Below are 24760 nucleotides of genomic sequence, written 5' to 3' on the forward strand. Positions count from 1 at the left end.
TAGAGGCAGTGCCAAGGCAGGGCCAGAGCCCAGCTCCCTGAAGGCAGCATCTGAGCCAGGAGGGCTCACCACTAAACTAGAGAAGAAGATGCTCTGTCCCAACAGAAGAAGGTGCTTCCTCTCTTGGGAGCCAGGGAGCTAAGAGTGGCCATCCCTGTGCTGCTTCTGGCCTTTGCTATGCAGCACCTCTGAGCTCAGAGTCCTTGGAGCAGGGAAGCCCTGCAGGGACAGGAACCCATGGAGAGCAGGAACCCATGGAAGGCTTACTCACCTCTCCCTGAGAGGTGCCCCAGAGCCACAGTTGATCTCCTGGGGGCTCGGGGAGCAGCTGACACGTGAGGCCTCCCCGGGCACCAGCACCTCGGAGCTGGGGCCTCCCTCCACATGGCGCAGCGCTGTGGCACTGGAGATGCTATTGAGGTGGCCAGAGAAGGGCAAGGAGACCTGCTGGCTCTCTCCTGGCTGCAGCACACCTGACACTGGCAGGATACTGGAAGCCTGCATGGAAGACAGGAGAGATGGAGCTGTTGAGCATGGAAATGGATGCAGAAGAGCACCTTGGAGCAAAGTGCAGCTGCAGCCAGAGGGGCCTATTCCCCAAACACTGCCAGAATCACCCTGATCTCATCCTGCATCCCTGCCACTGACCAGTGCAGGGACCATGGGGAAAATCTTCTCCCATCCTCACGGGTCAATGCATTCATGAGTACATGACATGAAAGTGAACTGGGATGTCTCCTGGCACTAGAAATTCTCTCTGATGCACAACTTGCCTTGAAAAAGTTTCAAAACTTACTGCTTTTAGAAAAGGAGGCGACTCAGAGTGAGAGCTCTTGGAGCTGAGCAAAGGACTCCCAGCCCAGCTCATCTGACTCCTGAGGCTCTTCCCCTCTCTCTCTGATTTAAATGCTGCTTCTTCAAGGTGCTACAGCAAAAGCTCCTGCAAAACCTTCCTCTGGACAACCTGAGGAGTTGCAGGGGGAGCAGTGCCCTCCATAGGGGCTGCACAGCATCCTTGGGCAGCCCCACAACGTGTCCTGCACGGCCTCTCCAACACCCAGCTGCTCCAGCAGCACTTTGTGCTGGGCCTGCAGGGATGGGAGGCCCCTCTGTGGCCAATGCTCAGGGCCACCAGTGGCACTGGCAGCTCCAGCCCTGCTTGCCACACTGCCAGTGTGCAAGGCAGACAGATTCCCTCTTCCCTTCTCTGCTTCCAGGGTAGCGTGCGGTGCGCCCACGGAGCACCTGAATCCCTCCAGGCCTGCTGGGAGGTGAGGGTTTGCAGGAGCTTGTGGTGGCACCTGAAAAACAAGCCATTCCCTACGCCTGCAGGAAGAGACAGCCACTTTGCCAAGTCTCAGTTTGCAAGACAGCTTCAGGGCCAGCAGTGCAAGAGCAGCTCTCGGGTGACAGCAGAGACCTGCAAACAGGGAGTCTGGCTGGGCTGGGAAGAGGGCACATGGAGATCAGGACTCATCCCAGCTTGCTGTGGCAAGGAAGCTGCAGCTCTTGATGCAGATAAAAGCCTCATCTTGCATTGGGAAGGCAACAAGGCAAACAATCCCACACGCAACACAGGCCTATAGGATCTGAGTGAGCTTCTCCAAGGAAAACTCTCCTATTTCTCCCTGCCACTCCCCCATGTCCAGCCACTGGCCCTGCTGCCCAGCCACTGTCAGGGCACAGGACAGCAGGGCAGCAAAAAGGGAGCTCAGCAGGAGCATGACTTGCTGGTGGCAGGCTAAGGAGGCAGCACAAGCAGTAGGTGTACAAGAAAATCTACCTCTGCTCCTGAAGACTGGGTCAAATCCTGCTCTTCAGTCAGGGCTGTGGCTGCCTCCTGATTTCCAGCCTTGAAGTGCCTCCATCGAGACGCTGGGCAATCCAAACATGTTCTCATCTCCTTTGGTGGTTGGGGATTGAATTTAGGTGGGTGAAGCTCATCTCTGGAAAAGAAGATAACTGTGAACAGAGACCTGCAGTGGGAGGGAGGGACACCTGCACCAGCAGCTCCTGCTCAGGATGCAGCCCCTGGCTGGCTGCTGGCACCTTGAACTGAGAAATGCTTTGATCCAGCCCTTCCCAATCCAGGCTGGAGCAGGTCTGCTCTAAAGGCAGCCCAGGAATGACCCTGAGCTGCTGCAGCAGCTGCAACTGCTTGCACTGACGAACTGCAGAGGACAGGGATGAACACCTTGTGGGCATGCAAAAAGCACAGTGGGAGAGCAAAAGACAGAGAAGGCAAGCAAAAAGGGCAGATTTGAGACATCCAGGGGCAGACACAGCCAGCACAGCCAGCACAGCCCCCCCAGGGCCCAACGCCAGAAACTCTGCAGCTCCACCAGGTATTTATCAGGAATGTTTCCCTGACACTGCTGGGGGCTTGGCTGACATTTTCCAACACTCCCAGGGGACTCAGGTGGCATTCCCCATGCATACAGACATACATACATCGGCTGTAGTGCTGGGGTCCTGCCAGACTCCATCAGCCTTGGGCTTGGGGAGGTTTCTGCCAGCCGTCCAGAGCTCCATAACTTTTTTCTCTGTCCCAGGAAGCAGGCAAGAAAGATTTAAAAAAAAAACCCAAACAAACCACAACAGGGAAAACTAAAATCCTTAAACAGCTCATCCCTGCTCAAGGTATTTCTTTAGGGACAGCTACCACTCTCCAGCTGAAATGCTGGGCTTTTGGGAAAAAAGAAAAAGATAATTACATGTTCACCTTCAAATTTAAAAGGATCAAGGTAAGAGAACCTTTCAAACTACAAAGGATTGGCCCAAAGGTAAAAGCTTTGCAAGAAATCTCTAGTTATGGCCAGGCTGACAGTTAAACAACTGGTTCCTCTGGTGGGGAGAAACCCTCCTCTTTAAGGTAAGCAGCCTCAGAGTTGAAAGAAACTGTTCTGTCAAACTTCATGCTCCCTGGCACAGCCTGCATTGCCTGTCCTTCCTGTTCACTGATTTACATGCAGTGCCATAATGGCCCAGGTTCAGATGTTTGGTGCCATTCAGGGAATTTGCCATTGTCATTTCCTTATGTTTTAATCTAAGTTTCAATCCTTGCAACCACTCTTGAAATGCCAGCCTTCCTTTTTTTTACAGAAAGCTCAAGGTTCCCAGAAGTCTTCTGACATCCTCTTTTGTGCTCAGAGAGATGCCATTTTCAAACAGATGTTTCCAAAGTTAACAGCATTTTCAAGAGTAATGCACTAAAGTGACCCTGGATTCCAGCTCAGACCAACGACATTCTGTGCCAGACACTGAGATTACCACCCGTGAGGCACGAGCTGTTTGTGCCACCCATCCCTCCTGGCCTTCTCCACAGCAGCCTGTGCCTGTTTTCCCCGGCAGAATCCCTGTGCCCTTTGCAGCCTGCCAGGAGCAGCTGCACAGAGGCACACATCTCCCCTGCACTCACCAGTGGGTTTCTCTCATCCCCGAACACGCCGATGAGAACATTGGTGCGATGCGTGCCCAGCGCCTGCACTTCCACCAGCACTGGGATCTCTGCAGTGCTGTGAGGCTGGACAATCCCACAGGGCCTGGGGCTGGAGTAGAGCACAGCAGAGTCCTCCTTGCGTTTCTGCAAGAGACACAATGAAATGCAGCTTCAGAGGCACCTCTGAAGAAACTTTACACTCCCTAACATCCACCGCAACAGCAACTGACACACGTGTTTAAAAATGCCCAGGACAAAGGTAAAAGGCACAAACAAGATGCAAGAATTGTAGGCTTAGCATTCCCAGGGGATCCTGCAAGGAGACTGCCAGCACAGGCACTGGTGTCTGTGGATGCAGCAGCTTTCACAGCCCTCTAAGATCTCCCACAAGAAAACACCCTGAAGACTAGAACATCAACTGTTCCCTCAGCAGGTTAAACTGCATCCTCAAGTTTACATTCGGGTAGGATCCTGTTCTCAGCAGATCTTTAAGAATGAATAGAAACCAACAAGGTCACGTCCAAACCCTTTTCCCCCCTAATAAGCTCCTCAATAATATTTGAGACGGGGAGGTGGATGGGATGCCAAACCTGTTCAATAAGCCCGTAGCAGCCAGGCAGGTGGCTGGGATTCCTAATGATGAACTTCTTCTCGTAGGGCACCTTCAGGAGGCACTCATCATACTGCAGCACGTGGGGGGACACTTGCAGCTTAGGAACAAGACATCTGGACAAAGAGATGAGCCCAGGGGAATCAGAGATACTGAGAGAATGGAGAACATTTACCCCCAAAGATTGTAAAACAGAGCATAACACACTGGTCACTGTCAAATGGGCATTGAACAGCCCTGCAGTGATAAATTGCCTTCTATGTCTTCCCACTCCAACAGGTCTTGTCAAGGAGGGGCAAACCCTGAGAGGCAGCAGCCAGAGGCTGCCAAGTGCCCCAGGCAGAGCACTTTGTCCCACAGCTGCCTCAGCCCCTCCTTTCCCCAGGAAGGCTTGCAAGAGCTCCTGTAACACTCCCAGTGACCCATGAGCTCTGGGGGAGCCTTCCCAACAAGGATCAGAGCTCACTAATGCTCAAGGAACACACAACTCCAGTGTCCCAGGAAAAATGACTCCCTTCTCTGCCATGGTGCTGTTGCCCTGCCTGGGAACTCAGCTGCTTGCCCCAGCCTTGGAGGGCACGAGACACCAGCTGCCCTCCAGAGTGGCTGATCAGCCCCTCCCAGGCCCTACAGCTCCCTGGCTCCTTCCCTCCACAGCTCCAGGCACTGACTGTCCCCAGCCCACCTGCTTGACAAAATGCCAGCCCAGGCACTGCCTGGATGGCTCTGCCTGGGAGAGGGAACAGCCCCAGGGAACTGCATCCCTCCTGGCATTCCACTGACACCCACAGCAGCACAGCAGGATGGAATTCTGCTGCAGCAACAACCACTTTTGCTCTCAACCCTGAGAACATTCAAGCTCAGAGTGGGAAGCAGAGGGAAGGAGAAAATCTAGAGCTGAGCTGCCACATCAAGGGCTGCTTTCCCCTCCTGAGACCTTGCCCTCAGCACTCTTGCTGGCAGCCACTTTCCCCCTGCCACGTGCCCTCATGAACAGAACCAGAGCCTGGCTCTCAGCAGGCTGCTTGCTGTGTCCCAAACCAATGCACGGTGCTCGCACCCAGCACAACTCCACCTCTTGCAGCAAGAAGGAGAGGAGGCCCTGGGGAAATTTGTTCCACCTCAAGCACCAAAAGCCAGGCCAAGAAATGATCTCATTCCTGGTGCCTTCAGAAAAGGGCCCAGGACCCTGCTGGGCTGGGAGCAGGGCTGCTTTTCACCACAGGCTGCTGTCCAAGCTCTGCTCTTCTCATGCCCAGCTGGCACAACATGAGCTCATGAACCAGCACTTCTCCTTGGCAGCTGCAGCCAGCAAAGCCTGGGCAAGGCAGGGGCTGGGGGAGGCCAGGGAAGGGCTGGTACCTGGCTGTGATGACCAATGATGCCACTCCCTTGCCAAAACCCTCCAGATCCACCAGCATTTTCCTGTAGAACTCCATCACCGAGTTGGAACACAGGGTCACCTGGTGGAAGAGAAGAACAGGAAATTCTTCCTTACAAAAGCTCATTATCCACGTGTGATATCCTCCAGCCCTTGAGGGAAGATTTTGTCTTAATTCTGCTGCTGCTCCATGTGTAGAGCACAGTCTCAAAGCAACAAAAGCCTTCTGGCAATAGCAGATGTGTTAAACACACCTTGCTATCAGGGCATAGCTCAGCTACATTAAAACATTAGACTAAAGCTCTATGAACCACTGTATTCAAATTAAGGGGCCAATTTCTCATCTGACTACAATGACATAAAAGCAGAAGAAATCTGACTTGAACACAACGAGTTCAGCTTTACAGCAGGAAGCTGAGGGCAAAGTGTGGCCCAGCAGGTGCTGGGCAGTTCATGGCTGCAGAGTATTTTGTCCCCACTGGAGATTCCTGCAGTGAACACAAATCCTTCCGCTCCCCAGGAGAGGGGAAATGAGACCAAGAAGGAAAGCTAACTGCTTTCTACAATGACATCTCTCTAACAGCCACCTTTTGCCCTCATCTTTGCTCTGCCCACTTGCAATCAAATAAATGGCTCTCAAGAACCCAAGAGTGACTTCTGGCCTTGACCATATGGTATGTGACCTCAGCATATGATTTTGGAAAGAAAACAGTGCTCCTTGAGGAACACCCCGAGTAAGGCAGCTAGCAGAGGCCTCAGAGCAGTGCAGATCTCTCACTCACACCATGCTCAAAGCTGGCAGCAGAGCTAAAGCCCTCCCACGCTCCAGTGCAGCTGCAGCCCTGGTGCTGAGGCGTCTCTGGCTGGACTCTGCCCGTACCTGGATGTCCTGGTGTCCCTGGGGCAGGATGGTCCCTTGGCTGGGAGTGATGGTAAACTCCCGGGGCTCCACATACAAGTGAACGCCCTTCCTCCAGGCTGGGTCACTGTGGCAGCGGATCTGATCCACGCTGTCCACAGCCGGCTGCGTGCCATCGAACGACATGCGGAGCTGGAACGTCACGGGCACCGGGGAGCTGTTAGTGAGCCGGCAGCGCTGGGTGTAGGGAAAGCCTAGGAAAGGACACCAACATCCATTGAGGCTCCCATTGTGGCCTGACTCCTGCTGGGAATGGCCTGGCACAATGAAAGTGGCACTGGAGTTTAGCTCTGGATTATCTGAACTACAGCTCACCCAGAAGCTGCATGAGGAATGAATCGTCACTCAGTTCCCTTTGACACAGATTGCAGGCTGCAGCCTTGAAAATGCCCACTCCTAGCCCTGCTGAACACTGCAAGCTTCTCTCTTGGCGATGGGGAGGAGCTGCCTCACCTGCCCCAAACCAGCACCAGTGATCTCCCAGTGATGAGTGTGCACCCAGACCGAGCATTTCCTCTGAGAATTCAAGCTGTCAAATTCCCTGCCAACACTCCCACCCTTTTCAAGATAGATAAACAGTGAGTCAGTATTGAGAAGAAGCTACAGCAAAAGAGATGATGGAATCAGGAACTAGAACGTGAGGCAAAGCACCCCAATGCAGCTTCTCTCTGCAGGATCCTAAAGGCATCTCTTGGTTTGAGCCAAACAGACTGAGCACGAGACAGCTCAGAGCCCACTCAACTGGGGGCACACCCAAGCCTTGCTTGGAGATTGGCAATGAGGAACCAGGTCCCACCTCACCCAACAAACGGGGACATCACATCCATGCTGCTCACTGGGATTGCTGCCTGCAAGGCTTTACCCCACTGGAGCTCTGGGATTTGCTTTCCATGCTGGAAAGCCAGAGATGCAGCCACTCATGGTGGGGATGTCCTGCAGAGCCCGGAGAGCAGCCACAAGCTGCTCTGCAGTGGACATCTGGCTGGGCTGGCCGACTCTGTGGGGAGGAGACTTCTCCCCAGGCCTGCTCACCAAGAGGCACTGGAACACAGATGGGGAGAAAAAACAACTGCAGCTGCAGCCCAGAGCTTCTCTGTGCCCATCCCAGTGAGCACTGCCAGCTCCAGCAGTGACTCCAGCAGGGAGGCAAGAGAGGCACAACAAGGACAAACACAGATGGCAAAACCTCCAATGAGACTGAGTTCACCGCATGCAGACAACAGTCAACAGTTCCAAAGAAGCAAAGATACAACAGCTGCCTTCAGCTGAAGAGACCTTAGGAATGAAAGCAGATCCAGCAGGATCAATCTCCCAGTTCAGAACCATAGTTCCATCTCTTGCCTTACTTGTTTCATTTCTTCAAAAAGGCAACTTGACAAGTGCCTCCATGGTGATGCAGGGTGGGACAGAAGCAGCTCAGGAAAGGCAAGTAGTTTCCTTAAAAAGTCCATGACCTTCCTTGTTCTGGGTTTTGGCTTGGTAGTGAATGCTCCCCTTGGTCTGGGAAGGGGGATAGGGGTTTTGGGGGTTTTGGCCCTGGGGGTGGGCTTTTCCCTTGGGGGTTTTTGGCAGCTGTGGCGTGATGCCGTGGGCGCTGTGCAGTGGGAGCTGAGGCTGGGCAGGGAGCGGAGCTTCCCTTCCTCCCGCTCGGGGATGGAGCTCGGCCGCGTGCTGCTGCGGGAGGTTGTGTGCTTGGCCCCGGCACTGCCCTGGCTGCAGCTCAGCCTGGCACCCACCCTGCCTGCCTTCCCCGCTGCTGCCTGCTGTTCTGAGGTACTTCCCACATCCCCCTGCCCTCTGTCCCTTTGCAAAAGGAGCATTTCCCTCCTTCCCTCCTTCCCTGCCGCTGCCGGCTGGCAGGGGATCACTGCCCTGCCAGAGCCCACAGCTCCTCCTGCTGGGATCCTCACTGCACCAAAGGACAAAAACGGGACTTGGCAGCTGGCAAACGTCTGCTCTTGTTCTCTGGGCTCTCCTGATATAGTCTAGGAAAGAACTGTTATTCCTTTTCCCACAGTTTTGCCCGGGAGCCCTGTCATTTCAAAGGTATCATCATTTGGAGGGAGGGGCTCATCTTTCCATTCCAGGAAGATTCCCACCTTCCTTGGCAGACATCTGTCTTTTCAAGCAGGACAGAGACACCAGAAAATCCTGACTTTCTATGCCTTGCTTCTGTTTGATCTGACAATAGCCAAATGCTCCCTGCGGCACCAGCAGCCCTGCAGTTCCCACCCTGAAGAGGCTGCTGGGGCAGAGCAGGAGGGAGGGATGCTTTTCTCTCGGAAGGCACAGATCCCTCCCGCTGTGTCCCAGCCCAGGCAGCACTCACCAAAGGAGATGTCCCCGAAGTCGAGCTCAGGGAGGTCGAAGTGCAAACTCGGTCCAGTGACGCTGCCCCTGCATGGCGAGGACAGAGCAGGAAATGCCTTGGTTCAAGGAATTGCAAAGCTCCGGCTGGCGTAGCTCGGGGGCACCAACCTGGGGTCAGGGCACCGTGCCTTTCAAACCAGCACACACCATGTGCTCAGCACAGTGCCCCTGGGCACAGGAGGCAGCTAAAGCCAAGTGGCCAGCAGCCAACAGCCACTGATGGGCTCTGGGCACAGGGCAGGCAGGAAAAGCCCCCGGGATGCTGCTGGTCCCATGAAGGACCCTGAACACACAGCCAGACATGGCTCCGGGCCTCACTTTCCCCATCTGCAATGGGATGGGCATCAAGGTGTCCCCACAAACTTCTGTAACCAGCCCTGCCAGACACAGGTTCCCTGCTTTGCTACTTCTTAGCTGGAACTGCTGTTCCCACGGAGGAGCTTTCTCAGCAGAGTTTGACCCACACCATCATTACAGACACAGTTCTGAGCCATGAACCCAGGGCAGCCCCAAACATCCTCTGAAAAGAGCAGCAACACTTCTACACAGGGCACAGATGAATCCTAGAGGAAAGGAGCAGCTTGTCAGCAGTGCAGCAGCTGGCACAGCCAAGAGCAACAGCTTCAACAACCAAACAAGGGGGTCCTGAATCTAGCACAGCACCTCAACTGTCCTTGAACTCAGCAGACACACTCCAAAAGTCACCAACACCCACTGAAAGCAGCACTTGAAGCACAACACTCCCCAGTTGATTTCATGGCTGATGCCAATCCATGCCCACTCTGCCTTGTGGTTAAAAATCCAGGCCCAGTGACCTGTGCCTTCTGTTGGATTCACAGCACTGCCCCTGGCTCTGCTCCACACATCTCAACAAGAGACACCTGCCCTTGCTCAAGGAGAAAGCTGCTGATGCACAAACATCCCATCACCAGTTTAGGAAAGGGACAGAGGAGAATCAATTATTGGATGGTGGAAGGTTCCCTCTTGATCTCCAAAATAAAAAAGCAGCACTTTTCCTCCAAGAACAAAGCCATCATCATTCTTTCTCCACTGGGGGCAGACCTACTCACCACTTTGTTCTTGCAAAGTAATAACTTCCTTGTTCTTTTTCATCCATCTCCCTTATCTTACTGCTATAATCCAGTGCAGATTGCTTTCATTTCTTCACTGCCTTGCCCCAGTGCCTCCCAAGAGCAGCAGCCTAGTTCCAAAGCTGCAGAGCAGCCAGCATCAGCTCTCCTGCTCCCACTGCATTATCCTAGCAGCACAAGGCTCAGGCTGGCAGGGACAAGGCCTCGTGCTGCTGTGGTGCTGAGCACTGAGCTCTGCCTCCCCTATCATCACCCCTTGTCCCTTGTGCTGGGCCAGGATGATCTCTTGCCATGGCACCAGCCCAGGGGATGATGCCCAAGTCCTTGGCACAGTTCCTGCTGCACAGTTCCCTGACTCCCACATCAGCCCTTGCCTGGCTGTGCACAGGAGGCACCAGAGCACTCTGGGCACAGCAGCTGGGAGCACGGCTTGTGCCCCACAGCATGGCCATGAGAGGTGAGGTGAGGCTGCTGCTGCCCATCTGGCATGGATTATTGACAGAAGTTTTTAAAAGCACTGCTGCTGCTGCAGAATGCCCCAGGCTGGCCCATCTCCAAAGCCCTGGGGGCCCTGCACCTTGTTCAGCTGGGACATCCCAGAGCAGCTGCTGCCCAAAGCTGATCCATCCCACTGCCTGCCATGGCCCAGGGCAGAGGGAGATCCCTGCAGGGAGGAGTCATTCCAGCTCCAGGTACCACACAGGGCAGGAGGCATCCTCCCACTAAAGCAATGCCAGCATCAGAGCAGAGATGAAGACCTCAGCAAACACCTTTTCTCTCTGCTCCATCCCAACAGGAGGCAGGTGGGGCATGTCCCAGAGACAGCTGCAGATGTGCCCACCAAGCTCCCAGGGTCCTTACTTGATGGTCAGGATGGCAGGCGTAGGAGATCCAGCCACACTGAACCGGAATTCTTCCTCAAACCTCCCCAACACGGTGGCACTGAAGGAGATCTGGAGAGTCTGGCTCCCACCTGCTGCAATGATGCCCTCCTGAGGTGCCAACTTGAAGCCCAAGCCCACCTTTGTGGCTGAAGGGATGCAGCTGAAGGGAGCATCAAGAGCTCCTTGGTTGATCAGGTTCACCTGCAGCAGCAAGAAAGCAAAGTGGAAATCCATGTGGAATCTTCCCTTCTTGGGAGCTATTGTCTAAGGATGCAATGAACAGCCAGAAAAGGCAGAAGATGCTTTGTGCTGCTGAATGGCAGAAGTCAAAAGATACAAGAGGACAAGTTCTGCCTTTGGGTTTTCATGCAAAGCAGTGGCAGCTGCACAGACCTGCACTCACCCTGGGCTTATCCCATGGACACAGAGCAGTGCACCTCTGGGCAGCATCACCCAGCTCATGGAGACCTGGCCCTGAGAGCAACGTGGGGTGATTGCAGCTGCCTAGTGAATCAGCACTGAGCTGCTGCTGCCCCAGCCAGCACAGCTCCAACAGCACCATCCATTCATTCACCTTTTCCCACACCATGAAAACAAGACATTGGTAATGAGGCATCAGCATCAAAATGTACAGACAGCACCATCTTTTGGTAGAGAAAACTCAAGATGTCTTTCTCTTCCCCAGCCAAGCTTTTGAAAGTGTCTGCCCTGATGTAGTGCCTCATTTTCTACCTCTTTTCAGTTGCTCTCTTGTGGTTTTTTTGCAAGCTTAGCATTATTGTGGGGGAAGCAAAGAGGAAGAAAAATCCTTTTCTTTATTCCCAGGACCACTTTTCTCTTTCCAGAGCCAGAGATGCACCAAGGCTGAAGTGAGTGACTGTCAGCAAGGGACAGAACTCCCAAGGCTTTCCTGGGACTTCCAGGAATGAGCAGGAGACCCTTGACTGGAAGCTGTTGGCGGTGGACTGAAGCTCAAAGGCAGCCAGTTGGTTCCAGCTGCTTCTGCAGAGCCCAGTCCAAAGGTGCCTTGTGTCTGGCACTGCCACAAAAGCCTCTGGACATGCAGCTTTTGCACCCAGTGCTGGTTTCACCTGCCAAGGGCTTGTTTTGCAGGAAGCCTCCCAGCTGATCCCTAAGGAAGGCTGCCCAAAAGCAGGGGCTGGGGCTTCATGAACAACAGACACACCTTTCTGACCCCCCAGACTGGACCAGCACATCAAATATTCCCTGCTCACAACTGCCCAGCTTGGCAGGAATTCCACAGCTCCACCAGGCTTGCTGCTGCCTCAGGAGCCATCAGCATCCATCCCCAGCCCTGCTGCTCACCTCACAGACATGGGGGGTGTTGACAAAAATGTCCCCAAGGTCCAGAGTGTCACAGCTGAGTTCAACCAAGGGTCCTTGGCCTTCCCCTCTGAGCTGCAGGGGCAGCCTGCTCTCACGGCCTGGGGAGAGATGTCCATTTCAGTACAAGCATTCCCTCTGTCACACTGTCTTTTCCAGGCTGCCTCAGCGCTAGTCCCTGACTCTGAGCTGGATGCTACCAGCTCCTGATGCTGCAGGAGAAGATATGGACCCTTCTCTTCCCTCAGCAGATATCCCTTGGGGCTGACTTCTAATTCCTAACCCATTCCTCAGGCTGGTTTCCAATGGGAGCCACCAGTTTGCTGAGTTTCAAACATCTCTGGGGTCCTGGAGTGGCAGGCCAAGGAGTCATGGGTAGAAATTGAAAGAAAGGAAATTTAGGTTAGATATTAGGGATGACATTTTTTCCTGTGAGGGTGGTGAGACACTGGAGCTGTTTCCACAGACGGAGAGCTGCAAGGTGACAGCTCCCACACAGGGAGAGAAGCAGCTGCTGGCCAAGGCTGCTCCTTCTACCAACAGCCTGGGCTCAGTGGGGCTCAGCCACCTCTGCTCTGGTGCTGTCTGGCCAGTGGGAGCTGAGCCAGGCTCAGGGAGCACATTTCTAACCCAGCTCCTGCCACCTGATGATGGATCCATGTCCAATGGAGCCATCCTGGAGGCCAGGGGCCTGCAGGGGCTTAGTGCTTGTTCACTAAAGCTGCTCTGCTCTGCAGCTCTCTGGCCTTTGAGGAAATGCTGGCAAAGGCATGGCATCAAAACCTCTCCCTGCGCTGTCAGGGCTGTGCTGGGTTCAGGAACCCAGACACAGCACTCTGAGCCCTGGCCTTGCACGGGACATTCCCTGGGAGCTGCAGGGCCACTGGGGATGTGCCAGCACTGCCCTGCTGGCCAGGGACTCTTCCCAGCACTGCCAGGCCAGCCCAGTGGGCTCAGGCTTGCACCATGGCTGCACTGAGGGGGAGAGAAGCAGGGCACAGGAGCTGCACCTGAGATGCTGCAGTAAGCCACACTTCCATACTCCAGAGCTGCCAGGGGTTTGAAGGTCACCTGGATTTCGGCCGAACAATTTGGCCCGATTTCTCCCTCCTGCAACACAAAGAGACAGCAAAACATTTCTCTTTAACTTCACACATCAATGATGAGTGAACAACACAAGGAGCCCAAGGAAACCCTCCAAAGGCAGGTCAACACAGTGCTGGAAGCCCTCAATGCTCAGCTGATCAGCTCCCACTCTCCACAAGATTCCTACTGCTCTGACACAAGCTCTTGCTCACATCATGCTGCTGTCAGCTGCACTGGGATGCAACTGCCCCTGTGCACTGCTGCCTCTTGGCCTTAGATGGGCCATAGCAGTAACCAAGAAGAGAACATGAGCCCCTTCCTTGAAATACAAACATTAGTCAAGCTGTTTTGAAAGAAAGCAGAGGTTGGGATTATTCTGGGCTTTACTCCAAGGGGAGAAGGGATTTTGCAGTGTGCAGACACCAGGCATTCATCATCTCTCACAATGCCAGTGCTCAGAATCAGGGCTCTGGCTGATGGCAGCACGTGGCAGTTGGCTTGCACAAACAGAAAAGGAAAAGGTTTTCTGTCCCTGTGTGCAGGAGAACTCAAAAGGCCCAGTGAAACCTTCCAGCCTTGTGTCCAGGCTCACAGATGACACTGGAAGGCAGACTCAGAAATAGTGCAAGGCGTGGTTACAGGAGGCCATTGGCATTTCTGGGATCAACCTTGGGCTGAGTTTGGCCTCCTTTTCCCAGCCAACCATTGCCAGCTTCAGGTCAGTGTGTGAGCTGGCAGTGCTGCAACAGCCTCTGCTGAGCCCCACGTGTGGGGGCAGCCCCTCCCTACAAGAACTGCTCCCTGTGACACTGCAAGGACACGCACGGAGTGCCCTGAGCTCCAGCCCTGGCAGCAGAGCTGGGCTTTGTCAGGCTCCCAGCCCTGCCTTGACCCTCCAGGGCAGAAATGCTTTTAGCACTTCAGCGTTTTTAGGTGAGCTCTGCAGCTGCACCACAAACTCCATGTCCTCCCTCCCAGCATGTGGGGCCAGCTGAGGATCTGCCAAGTGACCACAGCCAGGGTTGGAGTGGGTGGGAGGAGAAAGAGGGAGAGGAGGAGGAGGAGGAAGAGGAGGAAAATGAGGTTCTCAGCTATCACTTACCATTGGCTCAATGAAAAAAAAGTCATCAGAGAACATGGGGTCTGGGTGCACCTTTGCCATCTCCCCTGGGGCTCTCAGGAGGGCAGCACGATCCTCACAAGAGCCCTTCTCCTTCCCTGTTTCTTTCTCCTCCATTAATTTTTCCTGCTGCAGCTCTCTCTGTGACTGCCGAATAAGACACTGCCTGCAGCCAGAGGAGAGACAAAGCCAGCAGCTCGTTTAATGAGCCACAGATTTGCAGAGAGAAGTGGGAGTGCAGGAGAGCAAAGCACCTGGGAAGGAGCAGCAGTGTGACAGATGAGCAATGCCACGACTGACTCTCACCATTAACAGACCAATACCATGTTTATAGGTTAAGAAAAGGTTTTTTACCCCCTGAGTTGTTATCAAGGGACAGCCGGGGTTGGGGTATTTGGGAGGGTCGGCTTGTCACCATGGTGGCATCTGACCTCCAATCAAGACTGGAGGAAGTAAACTCCACCACAGGACAGCGAAGAAGGGGTCGATGGTCAGAATTTTGGGAGAGGCTAAAGGGTTAAAAGGCAAAACCTCCATTGTGTGGGCGAGCACAGGGTGGGGCAAATCCTTTGCTCCCAGAGCTGTAACATCTTCTCTATCCAGTCTCCGGTTGTATTTTTGATAAGGTTTAATCAACCTTTCTAAACTTAGGAAAAGTGAGTGGCTGTTTCTCACAAGCAGCCGCTCCCCAGCAAGGGCTGACCCCAAGCCCTGGGGGTCCCAGAGGGATCACAGGATAACTTGCTGTTCACTGGCGCAGCAGGTAGTTTTACTCCACACCTGCAGGCTCAGGAGGGCTTTCCAAAGCCAGAATCCCTCAAGGGAACCTCCTGGCTCAAAGCCTCTGCCAAAACTGAGGGACAATCCACCAGCCACTTCAAGTGGCTTTTCCTCCCACTGAGCTGCTGGGGGAGGCAGATAAAGATTATGGAGCAGGACTTCCCTGGGGAGGGGAGACAGAGCTGGGTTGCAGCTCCATGTTACCAGCACTGTGAAAAATGCCTATTATATTATTGGCTTTTTGCAAATATTAAACTGATTACTATATGTGTGATGTTGGAAAGTGATGTTGTATTATTCCTTTTTTACAGTGCTGTACTAATCGTTTTAAGTAGTGTGGTGCATATAGTTTTAGGCTACAGAAACTATGTGGTGTAAGATCCTTTTTCTAACTAGTTCAAGGAGAGATAAGAGCAACAAGACACCCAAAATCCCAAGAGAAGAATTATTGCCTCCTCACTGGGGAGAACCAGACATCAAGGGACCAAGATGACTGATGTACAAGATGAGGGAAGAAGTTGACAATAAACAGAAAACACCCTTTGTTTGAAAAGAATGTTTGCATCATGTATGAGATAGATGAATATGCAACAAGCTATTGCTTTTAAGGGTTAATCCTTTGTTAGCAAAACTTGTTCTGTGGCAGAGCAGAGCACCCAGATGTCTGTAATTCTTTGCTTTTTTATTGTCCCTTTATTGTCCTAACTCTGACTGTCCAAATTGTTACTACTCTAATTTTTATTACTATCTTTATAACTATTTCATTACTATTAAACATTTAAAAAAATTAAGACAAGTGATTGCTGTTTTTCACAAACATCACTTTGTTTCGTTCGTTTTGGACCTGCCCTGTTCCCTACTCTGTCTTTCACAAGAGCATCCCAGAGCACTTCCAAAGGAAATTGATGAATTCAGGCACCAAATCCCTTCAGTGGCATTCAAGGTTCTATATGCATGAAAACAGAGGCTCTGAGAGGGGAAGGGACTTTGTTGTGGAGGAGGGAGACAGCAAACTCTTGGAGAGACCTTTTCATCATCCAGAGCTTTTTGGCTCCCATCCCAGTGCATGGTTCTAGAATGTCCTGAGAGGGAAAGGATCCTGCACGATCTCCTCTCCTCAAAAAGTCCTCTCTGCTCTGAGACCTCAAAAGCTGCTCTGACAGCAGGACAGTGGCCTTGGAGCTACAACCATGCCTAAGACCGGAAGGAAGGAAGAGCAAAATGTCCTGGTGGCAGTCTAGGACACAAACTGGCACAAAACCAGATGCAATTACAAAAGAAACCCCCCCAAAACCAAAACCAGGTTGAAGTTTATTTTGGGGAAACCTAGCTGCTTCTCAGGGGAAAGTGGATCCCCTGGGGTCCAGGCTGAGGCAGGAAAGTGGGAAAAAATGGAAATAAACAGCCCAGGGAAGTAGCCAGAGAAGGTCCTGGGATTTCTTTTGAACACCCAGAGCTTGTATGGAAGTCAGACACTGAGCAAGGAGATCGAGAACAGTGGGAAACCAAGAAGCCCAGGGCACTAAAGGACCCTCTCACCAGCCATTCAGGTGGGCAAGGGTTGATCTCCTGGGCCTTTGCAGGCAATTTAAAATGGCTCTGGGGAGTGTAAGTGATCTGGCCCACAGCAAACAGAGGCTTGCCATGGCACTTTTGGCCCAGCACTTTTGGCACAGCATTTTTCAGTTTTTGCGAGGCACTTGGCACAAACAGGCTGAGCAGAAAGGGTGCAGCCACCCATCCTCCTTGTGTAGTGGGTTGGGTCTTTTTGCTGGTTGTGAGGTGCTTGCCTTTTTTTTTTCTTCTTTCTTTCTTCCTTCTGCTTTCCCCCCACCTCCCCAGCTATGGTTTACAAATGATGAAAAGCCATTGCTGCTGCTGCTGCTGCCAGCAGGAGTGTAGGAACTCAAAGAGAACCCCCCAGGAAGGACGCAGCTGTCCAGGCCCCTGGCTGCAGGGAGGGTCTGAGCCTGGTGTTAATATCAGAGGACAGGGCAAAAGGAAGAAGTGGAAAGGCTGAGGAGCCTTAGGGAGAGTGAAACAGGAAGAAACTGTTGTGGAGTTACACCTGTCCAACCCTGAGAGAAGCTCAGCAGGAGTCACAGGAGCCCTGCCCTTCTTGGGATCAGGCAGAAGGAGGAGACCTAGGAGACACTGGGGAATGGAAGTGGGCCTCTACTGGGCAGGTAATAAATCCCATCCTGACCCCCATCACCTACCCAGGTGCCCTGACAGGACAGGTATGAGGCCCGGGCTCCAGAGGCTCAGGCAGATGACACTAAAGAAAAAAATTCAGTCTGGAGAGTCTCCCAGTTGCACTTGGTCTGTCAGACAGAGCACAGCCTCAAGTACTGAGAAGAAAAGAAGGGTAGTGGCAGTAGGTGACTCCCTTCTAAGGGGAGCTGAGGGCCCTGTCTATTGACTGGATCCATTCCACAGGGCAGTCTGCTGCCTCCCTGCCTCCAGGTACTGGATATCACCAGGAAATTCCCTAATGGCTAAATGAACTTCATCTGTTCACCTTCATCTCTCTGGGCTACAGTCACGGGGAAATAATAGAGGTCTCAATATTTGGTGAAACGAGGAGGGGCATCAACAAAACTTCCACTCTGGCCTTCTGGAGGGCAGATTCGGCCTGTTGAAGAGACTGATTTGGAGAGTACCCTGGGAAACAGCACTTAAAAACAAAGGGCTCCACGAAGGATGGACATGCTTCAAGAAAGAAGTCTGGAAGGCACAGGAACAGACTGCCCCTGTGTGCTGAAAGACAAGCTGACAGGGAAGACAACCAGCCTGGATGGGCAAGGAGCCTTTGAAGGAACTAAGGGAAAACAAGAGGGTGTATCACCTTTGGAAAGAGGGTGAACTGTTTAAGGATGTGGCCAGGTCATGTAGGAAGAAGATGAGAGAGGCAAAAGGCCAATCAGAACCTGAGGAAATCCAGTCATCACAATCAACCTTTCCTTCCCAAAATGCCATCCATGCTTGGAGTATAAATGGAACTGGAATGCTGAGTCCTGAGCTCCCGAAGCCCAGGGACACACACCCTGGTGCCAGGGATGGTTTACTTGGCCTAAACCATTCAAAAGCACCAACACCCCCCTGAGGCCACATGTTCCTTTCAGTCTTGGGCCATGTATCTCACTGAAATGCATCTTTCAAACCAACCTCCTCTTCTCTTCATCCTCTTCTTCCTCACTAGGAAAAGCCTTCCACTGGAAGTGGGCTGTGATGTTACTCCTGTTTTGGATGAACACAGTTCTGTGGCTTGACATGGTGATCAAAGTCTTGTCCATCTCCACAGAACTTGTGTTCAACCCAATGTTGACATCTACAGCTTCTCCTTTGAGGTGTGTGTGGATTCTTTCTTCACCTGGAACAAAGCAAAGGGGAGTCTTTGCTCAGCTCACTGGCTGATGGAAGCACAAGGAACGCAGCAAACCACAGGTCACAGAAGAAAGTGTCCCAGTTTTTAGCTGAATGAGCAGTTCTGTGGATCAGTCCATGGATCACATCCTGACAGCTCTGGGTGTAGAGCGTGGGGATGTCCTGGGCAGCTCCTTCAACACCTTATTTCTGAGTGTGTTTGTAGAGCTGTGGCCCCAGGGTGACAGTGTGTACAGTGGGGTTGGTCCATGTGCTCTGGTGACCCACTCAGATCACCGGGATTTCTGCACCAAAGTCCTTCAGGTGACGCTGAGGAGCCCTGCTCAGTCCTGCCTTGCCCAGGGCCTCCCCGGGCATCCCACCAGACTTCTGTCTCTCCTGATCCCTTGCATCCCTTGCTGCTGACCAGCAAATATGCCTGGGGGCAGGTGGGCAGCAAAAGGAGGCCCAGAGGAACAAGTGAAGTGACAGCCCACAGCAGGAGGGGACCCAGGTGAGGAAACACAACCAGCCTGGCTCTGCAATAGGACAAACCACTACAAAATGAACACCAGGAAAATCATCATCATCATCATCTCCCTGTCCAAACCCACAGCCACATCAGCCTTGCAATATTTTATATTGTTCTGTCAAAAACCAAGAGCAGCATTTCCAATTTAATAAAAAGGGAACAAAGGAAAGATTACTAAGTACAGAGCAGTTTCTGCAGGAAGACTCAATGGGGTTCCTCAGCCTAGAAATCAAATGGGAGATAGATGTGAGAGCTTTGCAACAGCATGAACAGCCTGGGAAATGGGGACAGGAAAAATTTGTTTTGATTTGTCACAAAAAAGGAACTTGAGGGCTTGAAAATGTTGTTAGACAGAAACTACATATATGTGTAAGGGCCACATAGGAAAAGGGTCTGTGACAAGCCAGTGCAGAAGCAGCATATGGGACAGAGGTCTGCTAGAAATCCATTGCATTGCAGAGAATCTGATGGAGAGCTCACCTACAGCACTACCCAGGAATAAAAGAAACCTTCACCCAGGCACAGCCACATGGCAGTGGAGAATCAGGGATCCTCCTTCCTCCACTCAGCAACTCCCAGCAAAACAGGAGTCCAAAATCTTAGCCTGTTAGAGGGGATGCACTTTCTCAAGCCCCCAAACAGCAAGGAGTTCTCCGTTTGCTTTGGGGTGAAGCTGAGCAGGGGAGGCACCTCTGGAGGGAATGGAGGGGATGGGACAGCAGGGAGCCGTGGTGCAGAGCTGTCCTGTGGCCGGGCAGGCCCAGCACTCACCTGTGCTGCAGCACACTGCCAGGCACCCGCAATGGTCACCGGCCGTCAGCGCGTGGAATCCCACTGTCACCTGCACGGTGTCACCAGCGCCCAGAGCTCCTGTGGCCGGAGCCACGGAGAAAGGACTGCAACACAAAGAGAGCCATCAGGGCTGGCCACAGCTGGCCAGCAGATTCCTTCTGCACTGCAGCTCACTGCAGCTCCCCTGGGCAAGCAGGGAGCAAACCAAGCACAGCCAGCAGAAGACAGCCAGGACAGACAGCATCAGAAACAGCCACGGAGCCACTGCTGAGCAGATCCAGCCCTCACAACATCCTGTGGGCAAAATGGCCTCAGCTCCCCCACACTCTGCATCCAGCTCTCTGCAGTGACACTCAGAGCTCCCACTGCCAGCAATCCCATCAGAGAATGCTTTCTGAAGAGCACAGAGAGGCTTCAGAGCTATCTGCAGGCACAACTGGACACTGACTGCCTCAGGAATTTCTCTTTTCCTGCTGCCTATAAACCTCATCTCAGGAGATGCAAATGTTAGGGCACTCCCTGTCCTGGGAGATTACAGCCTAGGAATCACACAGGGAGAAGGAACTTTCCCCTGAAGACCAAGCAATAGTTGAATTTGCAGTGTGGTTCTTTGGCTTACTTTACCTTGAAAACATCCTGATTTAGCCTAGAAAGGGCACATTTGATCAGCATTTCAATGAAAGCTGCTCTAAGATAGAAGAGCTGTGAAGGAGACATCCCTGACACTCTAATAACCAAGTGAAAACCACTGCCAAGAGATGGGGCTGACAGGCTACATTTTGGCCTTTTCTCTGTGAATTGTGAGCTGTTCCTTAAAACACTTCTCATCCTCTCAGATCTGTGCTTTCCATTAATCACTACTGCACCCAACAAGCAGAAAAGTTAAAGTATGGAGAGGGTTTGAATAGGTTGTTTCCTTCTGCTTTTTAACTAGGTCCATTTGTATGATCTTTTGGCAAACATTTAACGCAAACCAAGACAAAAAACCAGCAGAAACACAGGAACTTCAGAGTATTCAAAAAGAAATCTCACTGAAAGGGGGCACAACCTTACTCAAGAGATTTAAATCATCTGGTATGAAATTTTAAACTGGCTTTCAAAGGTTCATCATGGAACACAAGAGGTGACTGATGCCCTCAGCTGACAAGGGAAAGCAGATCAGCTTCAGGAACAGGAACTGCACGGGCTGCCTGCAGCACAGCTCATGTTGGGCATCTGATGCAGGGACCCCTGCAAAGCCACGTGCCTGTGGCCTCCCAGAGAATGGCTCTGTTTGGCTGACAGTGCTGAGAAAGCATTTCAGGAGCTGCTTGTGCAAGCCAGCTGCCAAAATGTTCCAGCAGCCTCCAGGAAAGCTGGGACAGAGAAAGCTCAAAGGCTGCATCCTGCTAAGAACACTGAAGGCAAGAGCAGCTGCCATCCATCCTGCTCCCTTCCAGCCAGGGCTGCAGGGCAGCAGCTCTGATGCTCTGCTTCCTTTTGCTGCCATTTCCCAACGCTGCTATCACCCAGAGGTGATATCCTTTGCACAAGAACAGATGGGCTGCCTCACCTCTGGGTGCTCAGCTGGAAACGAGCTTCCAGGTTCCCAGTGTTGCGGAGCAGCAGAGTCTTCTGGGTGCTGCTCTTGACTGGACACCTGGAGAAGTCCAGCTGCTCAGGGAAATCCAGGACAGCTCGGGCAGCAATGGCCCGAATTGGCACCACGATCCTTTCACTGGTAGTCATGCAGATGAGCTGGTGGGAATAATCCTGCAGGCAAAGAAACTGCCTCAGCACAGGGCATTTAGTGCCATCCCCACGGCAGGATGAAAAAAAATGGACTCCCTTCAAGGGCATCAATTTAGCTATTCCACCCCAAAGTAAACACTAAGCTCTACTAATATGCCACATTTTAAAGTCACCGGGGCACTTTGCAAAACCTATCTCTGTGGCATTAAGATCTTGTGTCACTTGGGTCATACAAAGAACTGCCCTAGGCCACCATATGTTTTACTCTACATTTTAATGATGTTAAAGAATTCCTACGTTCCTTCTAAGGAACATGGAGCTAGCGAACACAGGACATTCCTCTTTAGGTTTCTATATTCCCACTGTCTGAGAATAGGACAAAGTGTTCAACTGACTCGAAGCAGCAAAAGGAAGATGAGAAAACAGCTGGACCCAAAGAGCTCCTAAACCTCTGGCCTGGTGCAGAAACATCAGGTGCCTCAGAACTCCCCTCCAACTTTGCCTCTCCAAGCAAGTCAGCAGAAGAACAGTGCTAAGAGGCAGCAGGATGCTGTTGGAAAGAGCCTCTCTTGGCTTCCCTGCAAGGCTTCCTCCCTTCCATGCCACGGCCTAAACCCTTCTGGATGAACAAGCCTGCAGATCCCAGCACGGAGATCAGACTTGCCAGGGCCTCAGCACTGCTGTTCAAACCTCCAGGCAAAAGCACCTTTGGCATGCAATGGGTGCCAGCTGACAGAGCAAGCACAGGCACAGGCATGAAGACAGAGGCACAGCAGTGTCACTGCCACGGGCTCTGGGCTCACAGCTCTGCCTGCAGCTTGCACCTGCCCTACACCAGCTCCTGCAGGCAGCTGTCCAAGTCCCTGCAGCTCAGCAACCTCCTGCTGGCCAAGGGCACCCAGAGCCCAGGGTGCCTGTGCCAGGCCAGGCTCACGGGCACAGCACATCCTCTGCCCTGGCCCTGCAGCTGCACCATGCTCACTTGTGCTCTGGCACAGCACAGCTGCAAGGCTGCAGAGCAGAGGCTGGGAAAAAGCACCGTCCTTGCTCCAGCCCAGGGGGAGGCAGGGAAGCTCTTGCCAGGCAGGAAGGAGGAAGCTCTCAGACCTCTTTGTTCCTCCAGTGTTTTCCATCATCATGAAACCTTCCACTGTACCTAGAGATGGCCCAACATCTATCAACAGCCCTCTGTCATTTTCATCCTGTTCCCTGGGCATCTTCCCTTGGCAATGCTCAGGGATGTGCAGGGAGGGGAAGCAGAGCCTGTCAGGCCTGGCTGCAGTGCCTGGCAGCCCGTGCCAAGCTGGGACTGGCTGCAGGCTGCCTGCCCACGGCCTGGAGCCAAGCTCCCAGCATGGAATGGGCTGCACCCAGAGTGCAGGGAAAACAATGGCTTTGCAGAGAATTCTTGGGCTCCTCCAGGCTCACCTTGTTCTCCTCGGGGCTGAAGCGGATGCGCACAGTGGCAGAGGCGCCTGCTGGCACCATGTGGTACACACCCCTGGGGCTTGCCAGCTGGAAATAAGGGCAGCTCTCCATGCACACCTTCACCAGCCGAGGAATCTGCAGCAAAGACATCAAATGATGATTTCGCCCCTTGTGCACACAGGACGACAGGAGACCTGTCCCTGCCCTGCTGACATCCCTCCTTGACCCCTTTTCCAAAGCATTTGCAGCTCTGCAGGTACAGGCACATCATTCACAAGGGTCAACTTGAATCCCTTCTCTCTGGCTCCAGCATTTTGGTCAGGGCCAGTGGGGCAGGGCCTGGTGGCAAGGAAGGGCCAAGCAGGTCAGCACCAGCAGGATGGAGACAGAGCACCTGACCGACCACATCAAGTCATCTGCACCATCAGTGCGTGTCCAAAATCAGGGCACAATTCCCAGCACAGGAAGATTTCCACCATCTTGCAGAGCAAGGTGCTGAGACATTTTCTTCTGCATGTGTTGCAGCAGATAACTTGCTTTGCTGGACACTCGGGCAATGACAGCACTCTCCTCTTCCAGCACAGGGTTAAAGCTCCAGGTGCCAGCACTCACCTTGTCCTTATTCGTCACAGACAGCACCATTTCAGAGACCTCCCGAGCCACGAAGTTCTCAAACACCATCTCTGGTGGGGAAACCTGAAACAAGCTCTGTTTCGGGGCAGCTGACGGCAGCTGGAGAGGCGAGAGAGAGCAGGGACAGCTTCAGCTGCTGGGAGGAAGGCTCATGAAGGACAATCTTACACTGATCCCCAGTGAAGTGCAGACTCTGGGGGAGCACATCTGCCCAGGACACACTGGGCAAACAGTGCCTCACCCACCTGTGCTCGGAGCTGATCAAGAACTGCTTGATCAGCTTCCAGCAGACTCAAGCCAAGCTGCTCTTTTGATTTCTCCACCTTTCTTTCTCCACAAGGCCCCTCTCCAGGGCAATCCTGAACCACTTTGTTCCATGTCTCTTGCGGCCAATTTCCTGCTCAACAGCCCACCTGGCTCACCTGCCCCTTTGGACTGTGCTTTCTACTGAGCCAGTCCTGTCACAAAAGCAACTTGAAACACACCTCTAAGCAGGCACTGATCCACAGAAAGCACATCTATTCCCCTCTGCCCAGGGCCAGTCCCCTGCACATCTGGCAGCCTGCAAAATCTAACACCCCGTCAGGGTCCAACATATTGTTCCAACCCAAAGCAGGAATGCAATTGGTTTTGTTAAATCTGTAGGAATTCCTGCAGGTCCTCAGCCTTCCAAGGCCAACGCTGCCACTGTGGAGGGAATCCTGTGACCCCGAGCATTTGATGGTGACCACACCAAAGCAAGAGGTGGCTCCTTCAGCAGGGGAATGGCACATGGCAATGCTGTGCCTTTGTGTCCCCAGCCTTCCCCCATTGTTTTAGCAATGGCAGCCACACTCCAGCACAGCCCAGCAGCTGCAGCAGAGGTTATTTGTGTTGCCTCAGTGCACATCAGGACTCCCAGTCCACCACTGCCAGCAGCTTGCAATGACAACAGCACCTGGACACTGAGGTGTTTTGCTGGAGGCAAGTCTGTCACAAGCACACACCCTCTTCAAACTTGCCATCAAACAGAAAGGAAAAGAGCAGGAAAAGGCTACCTTTGGACTAGTCTTGCCCAGGTCTATCCATGGGCCAATTCTGGGCAGAATCCTCCCCCCAGTGCTGGCCTCCTTCTGCGTGCTGACAAACTTCTCCTGCTGGAACTTAGAGGGAAGCAGCTGGAAGGCAAAACAAATCCAAAAAAAAAACCAAAAAAAACATATCAGCAAGAAGCTCAGAGATGTGCTTGTTCAGAAAGGCATTTCTTGAGCAAGT

General features: G+C 52.8%; 1 protein-coding gene and 1 pseudogene across 1 annotated transcript; both read right to left on the reverse strand.

The window, feature by feature from the left end:
- The window catches only part of LOC135292537 (zinc finger protein 850-like), a 337224-nt pseudogene that overhangs the window by 183686 nt on the left and 128778 nt on the right, over positions 1-24760 (reverse strand).
- LOC135292493 (hydrocephalus-inducing protein homolog) lies at positions 268-9836 on the reverse strand. The gene is made up of 7 exons (XM_064406695.1): positions 9790-9836; positions 8679-8746; positions 6311-6543; positions 5412-5512; positions 4030-4165; positions 3419-3583; positions 268-498 (listed from the first exon to the last, which is right to left on the reverse strand). The coding sequence occupies exons 1-7, from the start codon at positions 9834-9836 to the stop codon at positions 268-270; spliced, it is 981 nt and encodes a 326-aa protein (XP_064262765.1).

Source organism: Passer domesticus, unplaced genomic scaffold (assembly GCF_036417665.1).
Source record: "Passer domesticus isolate bPasDom1 unplaced genomic scaffold, bPasDom1.hap1 HAP1_SCAFFOLD_37, whole genome shotgun sequence".
Classification (NCBI taxonomy): Eukaryota; Metazoa; Chordata; class Aves; order Passeriformes; family Passeridae; genus Passer; species Passer domesticus.

Excerpts from the sequence above, each read along its gene's own strand:
- LOC135292493 (XM_064406695.1), bottom strand. The coding sequence starts at position 9,836 with ATGGATGAAAAAGAACAAGGAAGTTATTACTTTGCAAGAACAAAGTG. Across the intron at positions 6,544-8,678 it reads CTTCGGGGACATCTCCTTTG|GCTTTCCCTACACCCAGCGC; the intron begins GTGAGTGCTGCC and ends GTCCTTTCCTAG. Across the intron at positions 499-3,418 it reads GGGATGAGAGAAACCCACTG|GCTTCCAGTATCCTGCCAGT; the intron begins GTGAGTGCAGGG and ends TCTTCCATGCAG.